The sequence below is a fragment of the Bufo bufo genome, chromosome 3 (genome assembly GCF_905171765.1).
Source record: "Bufo bufo chromosome 3, aBufBuf1.1, whole genome shotgun sequence".
In the NCBI taxonomy this organism is placed as follows: domain Eukaryota; kingdom Metazoa; phylum Chordata; class Amphibia; order Anura; family Bufonidae; genus Bufo; species Bufo bufo.
The window spans coordinates 360,729,993-360,742,720 of NC_053391.1; the positions used below are offsets into that span (position 1 = coordinate 360,729,993).

The 12,728-nt window shown below is 43.5% G+C and overlaps 1 protein-coding gene across 1 annotated transcript in view; it reads left to right on the forward strand.

Annotated features, from left to right (window-relative positions):
• CSMD2 (CUB and Sushi multiple domains 2) overlaps window positions 1-12,728 on the forward strand; it is a 1,002,961-nt gene that overhangs the window by 948,070 nt on the left and 42,163 nt on the right. The window contains exons 50-51 of the mRNA XM_040422265.1: window positions 5,384-5,569; window positions 5,651-5,845. Of these exons, the coding sequence (XP_040278199.1) occupies window positions 5,384-5,569; window positions 5,651-5,845 (381 nt within the window). The remainder of the gene's footprint in view (window positions 1-5,383; window positions 5,570-5,650; window positions 5,846-12,728) is intronic.

Genomic DNA, 12,728 nt, shown 5'->3' on the forward strand with positions numbered 1-12,728 from the left:
GTAACAAGACCATGGTCTGAATATACTCCATTGATTACAACCCTCTGTTGTCTGTCCCTCAGCCACTGCCTAATCCATTCAACAATATGGGAGTCCACACACAAAGACTGAAATGTATTGATAAGTCTTCTATGTGGGACAGTATCAAAAGCCTTACTAAAGTCTAGATAAGCGATGACTACTGCACCTCCGCCATCTATTATTTAAGTCACCCATTTAAAAAAATCTATAAGATTAGTTTGACATGATCTCCCTGAAGTAAACCCATGCTGTTTTTCATCTTTCAATCCATGGGATTTTAGATGTTCCACAATCCTCTCCTTAAGTATGGTTTCCATTAATTTCCCCACTATTGATGTCAGGCTTACTGGCCTATAGTTGCCTGATTCCTCCCTACTATCTTTCTTGTGAATGGGCACATTTGCTAATTTCCAATCTTCTGGGACAACTCCTGTTACCAGTGATTGGTTAAATAAATCTGTTAATGGTTTTGCTAGTTCACCGCTTGAAATAATGGGCCACTAAAGGTATAATTTTCAGTACTGGAGGCACTATGGGGGATTAAAAGTACTGGGCCACTATAGGGGTCATTATAATTACTGGGGCCACTATGGCAGGATTATAAGCAATTGACTACTATAAGGATCATTATAAGTAGCGTTGATCGCAGCAAAGCATTTTAAGCAGAATTTGTACCAAAGTTTAGGAAAACTTTGATTCGAAACAAATCTAATTTTTCCGATGATGTGGAAAAGGAGGAAAAGCAGGTGGCAGAAGAAGGGCTCCCACCTGTAGGGCAGAAGAGCACTGGGGTTGGAGAAGTGGATATGCCAGAGCTAATTAATATTCAGTATTTGCTGTCAAATAACTAGCCAAACCCCATGCCAGCAACAGCCCCAGTTTAAAGGTGCTGCATGGCCATATACAATAAAGAAGGACTATACAGTGCATTCTTCATTATTAAATGAAAGGGTTGCGGGCTAATTGGCCATCCGGTTCTTCACCACAGCACGGCCGGAACCCACCACAGTTTGTGTGGCCGTACCCTAAGGCAGACCAGTCAGGGTATACCTGATTTACTGTATAGCTTTTTTGGGCTAAATAACTCATAACAAATCAAATTTCTTTGCTAATTTCGGCGAAGTTGCCGAATCAAATTTTTCTAAACTTCACTCATGTCTAATTATAAGTACTGGGGGCACTATGAGGGTGGGATTAGAAGTACTGGGCCATTATAGGTGTTATTAAAGGTACCGTGAGAAGTATGGGGGGAACTTAAGCACTGGCCACTATAGGGGTCATTATTAGTGGGGCACTATGGCCGAATTATTATTACTGGGCCATTATAGGGGTCATTATAAGTACTGGTGGTAGTATGAGGGGACTATAAACATTGGGCCACTATAACTACTAAGGACACTATAGGATTCATTATAACTACAGTGGGCACTATAGGGGCATAATAACTACTGGGGCAATAACATCGACCCAAAGCATATGTCAGGATTGGCGAAGAAATGGTTCAATGACAATGAAGTAGAGGTTCTAAATTGGCCCCCACAGTCCCCAAACCTCAACCAACTTGAACACTTGTGAGTAGAGTTGAAAAAGCTGTATTCGTGCCCAACTGAGTTGACCAGTATGCCCCAACATTGGGAACATGTAGAAGAGACTTGGGAGCATATTCCGGTAGAGACATGCTTGAATCTGATCGAGAGCATGCCAAGAAGGATTCATGCAGTGTTGAAAGACAAAGGTGGATTTAAAAAATAATAAAAATGAAAATTTAGAATTTTAGGATCAAAACAGTAACCTAATTCACTTGATCGCGCAGCCAGCATCATCTTCATAACTAATCATATGCTTATTAGTTGCAATTCCAATTTATGTATGAGATAGCTAGGATGACTGTCTATAAAATGATGGTAGTTTTATGTTTGAGGCTGTAGTGGATGGTGAGATATGGAGCCTAAAATTTTAAAGGTCAAAGCATTGTTACCCTTTAGCTCGTCAGTAAATATGGTGTATTCATATTTGTGTAGTATTTATATGGTGTAGTTCTGTATGTGTGTAGAGTATATACACAGTAAAGTATATTTCTGTGTGTGTAGTGTATATATGGTGTATTTATGTATGTGTGGGTAGTGTATATATGGTGTATTAACCATCTAACCGTTCGGCCCGAGCTGAGCTCGGGCAGAAGTGGAGGCGTGAGGAAGCTGCTTTATCTGCTGATGTCTCCTGAATAGTAGCAGCTATTCATATAAGACCAAAATGACAGCTAAAGTCTAAACAGCCAAACAGGAGAAATCCCTGTTAGAAATCGAGTCAGCACTAATCGCAGGCAAAACCTGCTTTTACTTTCAGTTTAGCAGCATTCACTGCATCCCGATTTCTAAAAGTGAAATCTTCCTATGTACTGAAGATATTGCTCTCATTCTGATATTGTTTGAAAGCTTGTAATGCCAGCTGTCAAACAATACAATAGCTCTAGCTGGTACCAACCAGAGATAGGAGTAGAGATGGCCCGAATAGTTCGCCGGCGAATAGTTCCCGGCGAACATCGCTTGTTTGCGTTCGCGGCCTATGCGATGTTCGGTCCGCCCCCTATACATCATCATTGAGTAAACTTTGACCCTGTACCTCACAGTCAGCAGACACATTCCAGCCAATCAGCAGCAGACCCTCCCTCCCAGACCCTCCCACCTCCTGGACAGCATCCATTTTAGATTCATTCGGAATCTGCATTCTCAGTGAGAGGAGGGACAGTGCTGCTGCTGATTCAATAGGGAAAGCGTTAGCTAGGGCAGACTCATGTCTGACAGCGTAAGGACAGCGTCCTGACAGCACCCCAAAAAGCCCTTTTCAGGGCTGGTACATCAGTCAGCTTTTTATTTTATTTATATATATATATATATATATATTGCAGTTGCCTGCCCGTGTGTGAGAGGCTGCAGGCTCAGTCACAGACAGTACTGTGTGCACACTATTCATACAGGGTGTGACAGAAAATACCTCGCAGATAAAAATTCTATTTAATATTTTTCTGTGATATAATCACAGTTGCAAGCCAGTGTGTGTCAGGCCCACACAGACTGTACTGTGGCCACTGGCTAGGCCTCCACTCATACCGTTACAGGGTGTCACTCACTCAAATACCTTTCAGATAAAAAAATATTCTATTTAATATTTTTCTGTGATATAATCACAGTTGCAAGCCAGTGTGTGTCAGGCCCACACAGACTGTATTGTGGCCACTGGCTAGGCCTCCACTCATACCGTTACAGGGTGTCACTCACTCAAATACCTTTCAGATAAAAAAAATTCTATTTAATATTTTTCTGTGATATAATCACATTTGCAAGCCCTTGTGTGTCAGGCCCACACAGACTGTATTGTGGCCACTGGCTAGTGGCTAGGCCTCCACTTATACCGTTACAGGGTGTCACTTACTCACAAATACCTCGCAGATAAAAAAAAAAATTCTATTTAAACTGATGAGAATAGTACTAAAGAAAATAGCACTCATATCGGGTGTGACAGTAAATTGCACGGCGCAGACACAGTGACCGTGGCGTGGATTCAAACAAAGGGGAGGGAGCCAGCATTTTTTTAACCATCTCCCCGTTCGAAAAATCTATTTAATAAATGGACCCCAGATTGGGGACGTAACAGGGATTAAACTGATGAGAATAGTACTACAGAAAATAGCACTCATATCGGGTGGGACAGTAAATTGCACGGCACAGACGCAGTGACCGTGGATTCAAACAAAGGGGAGGGAGCCAGAGTTTTTTTAACCATCTCCCCGTTCGAAAAATCAATTCAATTCACCTTTCGGGGACCCTTGGTGTTGTACGTGGCTGGGTGGAGGAAGAAACCTTCAATGACATCGACGGGACATGGCTAGCTTGGTATCCAACCTTGTGCAAATGGGGAGTTTGCGGTTGGGCAAATGGACTGTTTGCGGTTGTTTGCGGTTGTTTGCGGTGCATTAAAAGGGGAGTTTGGTCTGTCAATGTCTGTGAAGCGGGCGTAACCCTTACACTACCTGATCAATACAACATCATACCTGATCGTATACACACACTGGATGTTTTAAACCACGTTGTTCAAAAAAAATTAGGATTGTTAGGTGATTTATGCCCTTTATGGATTAAAACCCAACTCTGCGTCAACTACGTAATTTTCCATGGGAGTTTTGCCATGGATCCCCCTCCGGCATGCCACAGTCCAGGTGTTAGTCCCCTTGAAACAACTTTTCCATCACTACTGTGGCTAGAAAATTCGCCTGCCTATTGAAGTCTATGGCGGTTCGGCGAACGGAAAATTTTATGTTTGCGACACCTCTAGATAGGAGTAGCTAAAGCAGCTCCCTTCCCCCTCTGTTGGTCTGGAGGGGAAGGAGGGAGCAGTTGCAGAGCTGACAGCCTGGAGGAAGAAAGGGAAAAATATATAGAAATGTGCCATTATCATGATTGTAGTGACCCACGTAATGAAATTGTTATTTTTACCATACAGTAAACACCGTAAACAAATTCCACAAAATAATGTAAAATTGCATTTTTTTTTAATCTTTTCCACTAAAAATAAAATAATGAAATAATATACACAATATATGCCAAATGTTTCCTAAAAACCCTACAACTAATCCTGCAAAATGAAAAAAGAAAATAAAAAATTTAAATAAAAGTTATGACTGCTAGAAAACAAAGGGGAAAATATTATTGGTCCTTAAGGCTAAAATTATTTATGTCACTAAGGGGTTAAAAATGCAATAGTGTCCCCAACAAAATATACTACATACACACATTAAAAATTTACAATAAAAAAAGTGACCTTTTTAGGAGGTTTTTTTTCCAATTTTAACGTGACTATTAGGGGGTTAATGTGTGTGTAACATATGTATGATGTGTATGTGGTGCATATTTGGTGTAGTTACTTATTTGTGTGTACTGTATTGTATATTTGGTGTATTTATGTATGCAGTTGTGTGGTGTATATTTGGTGTATCTATGTGTGTGTAATGTATGTATCGTTTGTATGTGTGTATGTATATATGGTATATGTACAGTATGTGTGTATAGTGTATGTATTGTGTGTGTAGTCTTTGTAAATATTTATCATTATGCCACACATCTGTGTTTCCCCGTTGAGTAGGAAAACTGTTGTTAAAAAATGGAATCCCAGCTCAGGGAACACCCCTTTAATTATTACACTGTGCCCATTTAAAACAATGGATATCTGTCACCTCTTTTCCTGCTAATAAATGAGAATCTTTAACATGGGAGCCCACTCTATTAACGCAGAATTCTCTAATAGGGTATATTAAAAATTGTCGAAATATTGACAAGAACTGCGATCATTTATCTTTTCTCTTCAGCAATGTTTTGCGGAGTCCCAGCTGCTTCGAAGAATGGGGCAGTATTTGGAAAGGAGTACACTGTAGGCACCAAGGCTCTGTATGAATGCAGTGAGGGGCACCATCTTTTGAATCGAGAAGATGCAGTTGCAGAGTGTCTATCTTCTGGGCACTGGAGCAATGGCAACAATCCTCCACAATGTATACGTGAGTATGCCAGTTCATTTTCATGTTGGTAAAGTGGAGAATACTTTGCTTTATATTACATCTTCACCTTCCCTTTCTCAGCCGTCACATGTCCAGAAATCAACAGTTTAAACACAGAACACGGTCGCTGGCGTCTTATCCTTAAAACTCAGTATCTGTATGGTGCTGAGCTCATGTTAATCTGTGACCCTGGCTACTACTACATGGGACCTCGCATTATTCGCTGTCAAGCTAATGGATCTTGGAGTGTGGGGGAGAACGTGCCAACCTGCAACAGTAAGATATAGTGAAATCCACTACCATAATATGATGCACTAGGACATTTTGCCATTGAGAGTGCAGGATATGCCTTTCTATTACTGGGTCATTTTATGCTATTCAGAACATGAATAGTAGCAAAGCTGTCACATTACTGCCTGATGCTGAGCTTTCATATTCTAGAGTGATACTTAGTTACCATATCAATGGATAACACTAAGCTATTCTATTACTGTCTGACCCATATGTCATAGTACAGATTGATACATTTAATAGAAGGCAGCGATTTGCTTTGTTGTAAGGATAGAGAATGTGGCTGGCATATTAACAAGATTCATTATTTGACTAGAACCCCTAGAAACGCAGCAACATGGTGTAAGTCGGAGCATGAAATCTAGTTTCAAGGTCCGACATTCAAAAAATAATACTTCCTACAAATATGCAGTAAAATATATTTCATACTTCAGTGTGCCATGTATAGGCCACTTTATATTAAGGTAATTTAGATTTAAAATTGTCTATGTTCAGATCTGAGGGTTGATTCAGAATTGCAGTTTTTAGTGTAAAGGCCAATTTACACAGACCGACTGAACAGACAATTATTGGGAACCAACAAATCATTCCCAATAATTGCCTGCTCCTCAGAGATGGTGACAGTTGCATTTAGACATATCAATCTTCGGAATGGTGCACCAGCAATTTCTACTGCTCTTGCTTGTCCCCATACAAATGCATGGTTTCATAGTAGCTGGCTTATCGTAAAGGGACCTTAAGCCTGACTTGTCAATATTGGAGTGAAGAAGGAGAAAATATATTTTTTGTATAGATTGTACAGTAATCTATGCATAACAGGATTATCTATAACAAGGATACATCCTGCACGTCTAGAGGAAAGAAGGTTTCTACACCAATGTAGAAGGGGATTCTTTACGTTAAGAGCAGTAATTCTATGGAACTCTCTGCCTAAGGAGGTGGTGATGGTGAATTCAGTAAAAGAGTTCATGAGGGGCCTGGGTGTATTTCTGTAGTGTAAGGCTCATTCACACAACATTTTTGATGCTATTTTTCATGTGTTTTCCACGCAAAAAAAACTCCTCTAAAAAGCCTTGTATTAATTTGAATGGAAGGCAGAACTTGCTTTTTTCCATGCTTTAAAAAAACTGTATGGAAAAAAGAAGCAACATGCTCTATCTTGGAGCAGAATCTAATTCTCTTGTTGAAAATTGGAATGCCAAAAAAACTTGCAGAAAATCAAAATCCGTTGTGTGAACATACCCTAATAATATTAAAATTCACAGTTACTATAATTCTGGAGGAGGGTCATCGGCCGGGATGATTAGCGATCAAATGTTCGCGAACCGCACGTTCGCAGCGGACCCTATTCACTTTAATAGCAGGCGAACCTGAAAAACCTTCAGGTCATATTTGCAGCCAGCAAACATTACTAGAAGTACACAAATAGTCCCACAACATGGACAGTGATATACCAGAGGGGGATCATTGGCAAAAAATATGTATTTTAATCAAGGGCCATTTTTATGTGTCTTAAAGGGAAACTCTCAAAAATGTGCCCTGCTGGAGCCTAGAAATGTTTTATTTCCTACCGGTTTGATGTATGCAAATGTGCAGCACTCCACGTTTTTGTATCCTGCAGAGTCTATTTAAAAAATGCATACGTTAACGTAAATTTTTTTTTCTACCATAGAACTGTATGGTGAACTGACTCCCCTGTACGGCATTAGTCTAAGGCATCTGTTAACGCTACATTTTTGGTATGCATTAAATAGATGGCAAAAATAGTATGTGAACCCAGCTCTAGTTTTCAGAATAAGCACCAGTACACATCGGAGCAGCGTGGTGGAGAAGGGAGATCGCCATGTACTGACAGAGCGCTAACTGGTCCTGGTGGTCAGGGATGAGGACTGTTTTTCCCAAGTATCATTTTCTACTGGGAAATACAGGGCACAGTAAAATACACTAGAATCTATATAATATAGAGATATTAGCCCTACCCCCGAATAATAATACAATTAGGTGGTCATTTATTATATAGAAATACATCTATGTTAGGCGTATTTCTGACACAGAAAGGTCCTTAGCACTGCAATCTGCATATTTTTCCCGCTCATGCCAGGTCTAAAAAAGGATGGCGTGGGCAGGGAAAGGGATACAGTTATGGCCATCCAGTTATTGGATACCACTGCCATACATTGACCGGATAACACCTCTGTACAGTTACCGGATAACACCGCCATACCGTGACTGGATAAAGGGGTATAAGAGGGCACAGTACAGGGGATGACTAGGGGCACTGCACAGGGTGTGGTAAGAGGGCACAATGCAGGGTATAAGAGGGCACAGTACAGGGTGGGGGGCACAGTCACATGACCCTGTGACATTAGAAGGTCATTTTGGTGAATGCGGTTCATATGCCACCATAATGAGACAAGGATGTGATTATGTGGCCAGTAATAAGCCAATAGGCATTCACCTGACAGCAAAGAACTTTGGATTCTGTGGCTGGAGGTACATTAGGCGGCCAAAAGATAAATATGTAACTGTCGGCCATTACAGGCCCCAAAAATTTGGCATTCATCTGACATGAAAGGCCTTTATGCTGCTGTATATACATAAGGCAAGGACCATTCCTTGTTCTGGGTTGTGGGGATATGTGTGGGCTGGCATGAGAAAATTCTATTACACGTGGTCATCACAGGTGTTGAATTCCTCTTAGATCCATGCCTCATTCATTTAAAAAAATGTGAGGTAGTTCACACTGTAGTGAGCTAGGCTAGTGCGCTTATCGGTCACGATCCCCCCTGCTGCTATGAACATCCTTTCAGACAGGACTCTCAACAAGGGGCAAGCCAAGAGTTCCTTGGCAAATTGTGCCAGCTCTGGCCACAGGTCAAGCTTGCACACCCAGTAGTCAAGGGGTTCCTCGCTTCTCAGAGCGTCCACATCGGCCGTTAACCCGATGTGTCGGTCTAGGCGTTCCCTGAGGCTAGATATGGAGAGAGGCTGTCGATGGGTTGGCTGCAAGAATGATCTCATATCCGAAGTGACCAACACATCCTCAAACCGCCCTCTTTTTGCAGGTGCGGTAGGATTGGTTTCGCTGTGGGTGGAAATTCCTCTGCCACTGCAGGCAACAGCAGAATTCAGCATCTCTTGCAGCAAGGCCTTGAAATGCTGCAATCTAACAGACCTCTGTGATGCTGGTAACATGTACGCCATTTTGTGTCTAAGTACGTTTTCACCCAGTACAGGTCCTTGACCTTTATGCTTTTTATATGGGGGTCCCTCTTCAAACACTGGAGCATTAAGGCCCCCATTTGCACTAAATTAGAAGCAGTGGAGCGCCCTGGCTCCTTCTCATCGCCCATGAGAATGTCATCCTCTGTCTCCTCCCCCCAGCCACGGACAACACCAGGGATCCCCGAAAAGTTTAAAGCCTGCTCTTATTGCTCCTCCTCCTCCCCCTAGCCACCATCCTCCTCTGACTCCTCGTCAGACTCCTGCTGACTAGTCTCAGATGGAGTAGCCCCCCATGCGAATTCATTCAGCATTGCGACTTCCTCATCTTCCAGCTCCTGCTCCTCGACAGCTTGATCAATGACACAACACAATGCACTCTCCAGGAAGAAGGCGTAAGGTACGATGTCACTGATGGCGCCCTGGTTGCGACTGACCAGTTTGGTGATCTCATCAAATGGCCGCAGAAGTCTGCATGCATCACGCATAAGCAGCCACTGGCGTGGTGAAAAAATTTGGCACGTTTCTGCTGGAGCAGCCTATCAAGCATATACAAGGTGGAGTTCTAGCGCATCGGGCAGTCACCAATCAGACATCTGACAGGCAAGTGGTGTCACCGCTGAACATCAGCAAGGTGAGCCATGGCTGTGTAAGATCTTCTAAAATGCCCAGAGATTTTCCTGGCCTGCTGCAAGACGTCATGGACCCCGGGGTATTTGGCAACTAATCGCTGCATGACTAAGTGCAGGACGTGTGCCATGCACGGCACGTGTGTCATTTTGCCCTGTTTCAGCGCGCTCAGCAAATTGGCACCGTTGTCGCACACCACTTTGCAAACTGTCAAATTGAGCGAGGCTAGCCACTGATCTGCCTTTAACCGCAGAGCTGATAGCAGTGCAGAACTGGTGCGGCTCTTTGCTTCCAGGCACAACATCCACAGCACAGCATGGCACGTCTCACCTGGCACGTCGAATAGGTTCTGGGGAGATTGTGGGGTGCAGCGGAAGAGGCGGTAGCAGTGGAAAAGGAGGAGTCAGCCAAGGAGGAGACGGAGGATGGAGTAGGAGGAGGAGAAGAAGAGGCCTGCCTGCATCCAATCTGTGGTGGTAACACCAAATCCACATGGGTGCCACGGGTTACATGCTTGATGGCCATCAGAAGGTTCACCCATTGGGCATTAAAAGTTATATACCTTCCTGCCAGTGTTTGCTATACCACGTGTCTGTGGTCAGATGTATCTTGGCACAGACACTGTGTGCCAGAGATATATTAACTTGCCGCTGAACGTGGCCATATAGTTCAGGGATGCCCTTCTGGGAAAAATAAATCCTTCCGGGAACCTTCCTTTGCGCTGTGCCAATGGCCACACATTTTCTAGAGGCCTCTGAGTCCACCAATTTATATGGCAGTAGTTGGCGGGCTAGCAGTTCCGACAAGCCAGCGGTCAGCCGTTGGGCAAGAAGATTATCCGGCGTCATAATTTTTTTTTACTCTCAAACATTTGGGCCACAGAAGCCTGCCTTGTGCCAGATCAATGCAACGACGGCACGATGGAAGGTAAAGTGGAGGACAAATGGGAGGAGAAGGAGAAGAGGCAGGATGTGGAGCGCCGGGAGTGTGGCTTTGTGGGTTCTGACAGCATTGCTCCCACTGGGCTCAGTGATGTGAGGCCAGGTGCCTTCTTAAGGCGGTCGTCCCTAGGTGAGTGTTGGGCTTACCGTGACTTATGCATTGACAGCACAGGCTGCAGATGGTTACACTATTGTCAGTAGCTGACACATTAAAAAAAGCCTATACTGCGGAGCCATGTTCCGGTGTCTTGGGAGCTCAAGATGTGACCGTGTATGGTGGATGGCTCACTCCAGATACAATTGTAGTATGCTTTTTGCCTCCTGTGCACTGCGAGTTCTGCCTGCTACTCTTCCTTCTCCTCCCTATCTGCTGCTCCGTCTCTTCTTCTGAACTCCCCTCCTCTTCCTCTCTTGTGGGCACCCATGTGACGTCCATCAACACGTCCTCATCGTCACCTTCACCACCACTGACATTAGAAATCTCGGAGCGGGCAGCAACAGCGGGGACTAACCTCCTAGGGCTGATGTGGGTACTGTCGTCAGACCGCTGGTGGGTGGCCATTGCTACCTCCTCCTTCTGATCCGATGCCAAGAATGGCTGCGCATCGGTAAGTTCTGGGAATGTATGGGAAAATAATTCCTCTGTCTCGAGTGGAGGGGCTATGGTGGTGATGGTGGTGTCGTCTTTGGGGGTGCACACAGCAGAGAGTAAGGAGGGTGCAGATACAGAGGATGAGGAGGGTGCAGAAGCGAAAAGCTGACTGAGTCAAGTTATCGAATGCGCCTTCTCCAACTTCCCACTTAGGCTCCGGCCTGGTGCACCTGCCCAACCTCTACCATCCCTGCGGAATGGTCTGCCTCTTCCTCTGCCTGTCATTTTCTAAATGACCCTATGCCTAAGTCCATAGATAAGAGCAGTATTTGTGGAAGCTGATATATGGCAGGCCTCAATCAGTTGTTAGTTGAAGCTGGTATATCACCCTCAAGCAGTAATTTTGTGGACGCAGGTATATGGAAAACCTCTATCACTATTTTGTGGAGGCTGATATATGGCAGGCCTCAATTAATTGTTAGTTGAAGCTGGTATATCCCCCTCAATCAGTAATTTTGTGGACGCAGGTATATGGAAAACCTCTATCACTATTTTGTGGAAGCTGATATATGGCAGGCCTCAATCAGTTGTTAGTTGAAGCTGGTATATCACCCTCAAGCAGTAATTTTGTGGACACAGGTATATGGAAAACCTATATCAATATTTTGTGGAAGCTGATATATGGCAGGCCTCAATCAGTTGTTAGTTGAAGCAGGAATATCAAAACCCGCAATCTGTATTTTGTGGATGCAGGTATATGGAAAACATCTATCACTATTTTGTGGAAGCTGATATATGGAAGGCCTCAATTAGTTGTTAGTTGAAGCTGGTATATCACCCTCAAGCAGTAATTTTGTGGACGCAGGTATATGAAAAACCTCTATCACTATTTTGTGGAAGCTGATATATGGCAGGCCTCAATCAGTTAGTTGAAGCAGGTATATCACCCTCAAGAAGTAATTTTGTGGACGCAGGTATATGGAAAACCTCAATCACTATTTTGTGGAAGCATACAAATGGACTATAATATACTTTCTATGTTAGAAAGTATATTATAAGTATATCACTCCCCTCTGTGTATCACACCTATAGATAGCACAACGTTACCATCCTTAAAAAGACTGTTGTGGCCCTATTAGCTGGCGTTTGGTGTCCCTAAGTTCCTAACAGCCTGTCCCTGCTCCACAAAGCAACCTCTCCCTACACTGGCAAAACACAAAATGTAAAATGGCTGCCAGATCGGGTTCTGTTATAGGGTTGGGGGTGTGTCCATGTGCTGAAATGTCTTAATTGGCTGTCCTGTCCCACCTGATGGATGTGTTATGGGTCAAAGTTAGGCGCATTGCAAAAGAATATGGCGCACACGGATATCGCCATATGTTCGCATGTTCGTCGGATCACGAACGCTCAACGTTTGCCGCGAACTGACCGCCCGGCGAACTGCAAGGCCATCACTATCCATGGAATGATTCTGGTTGTCAGA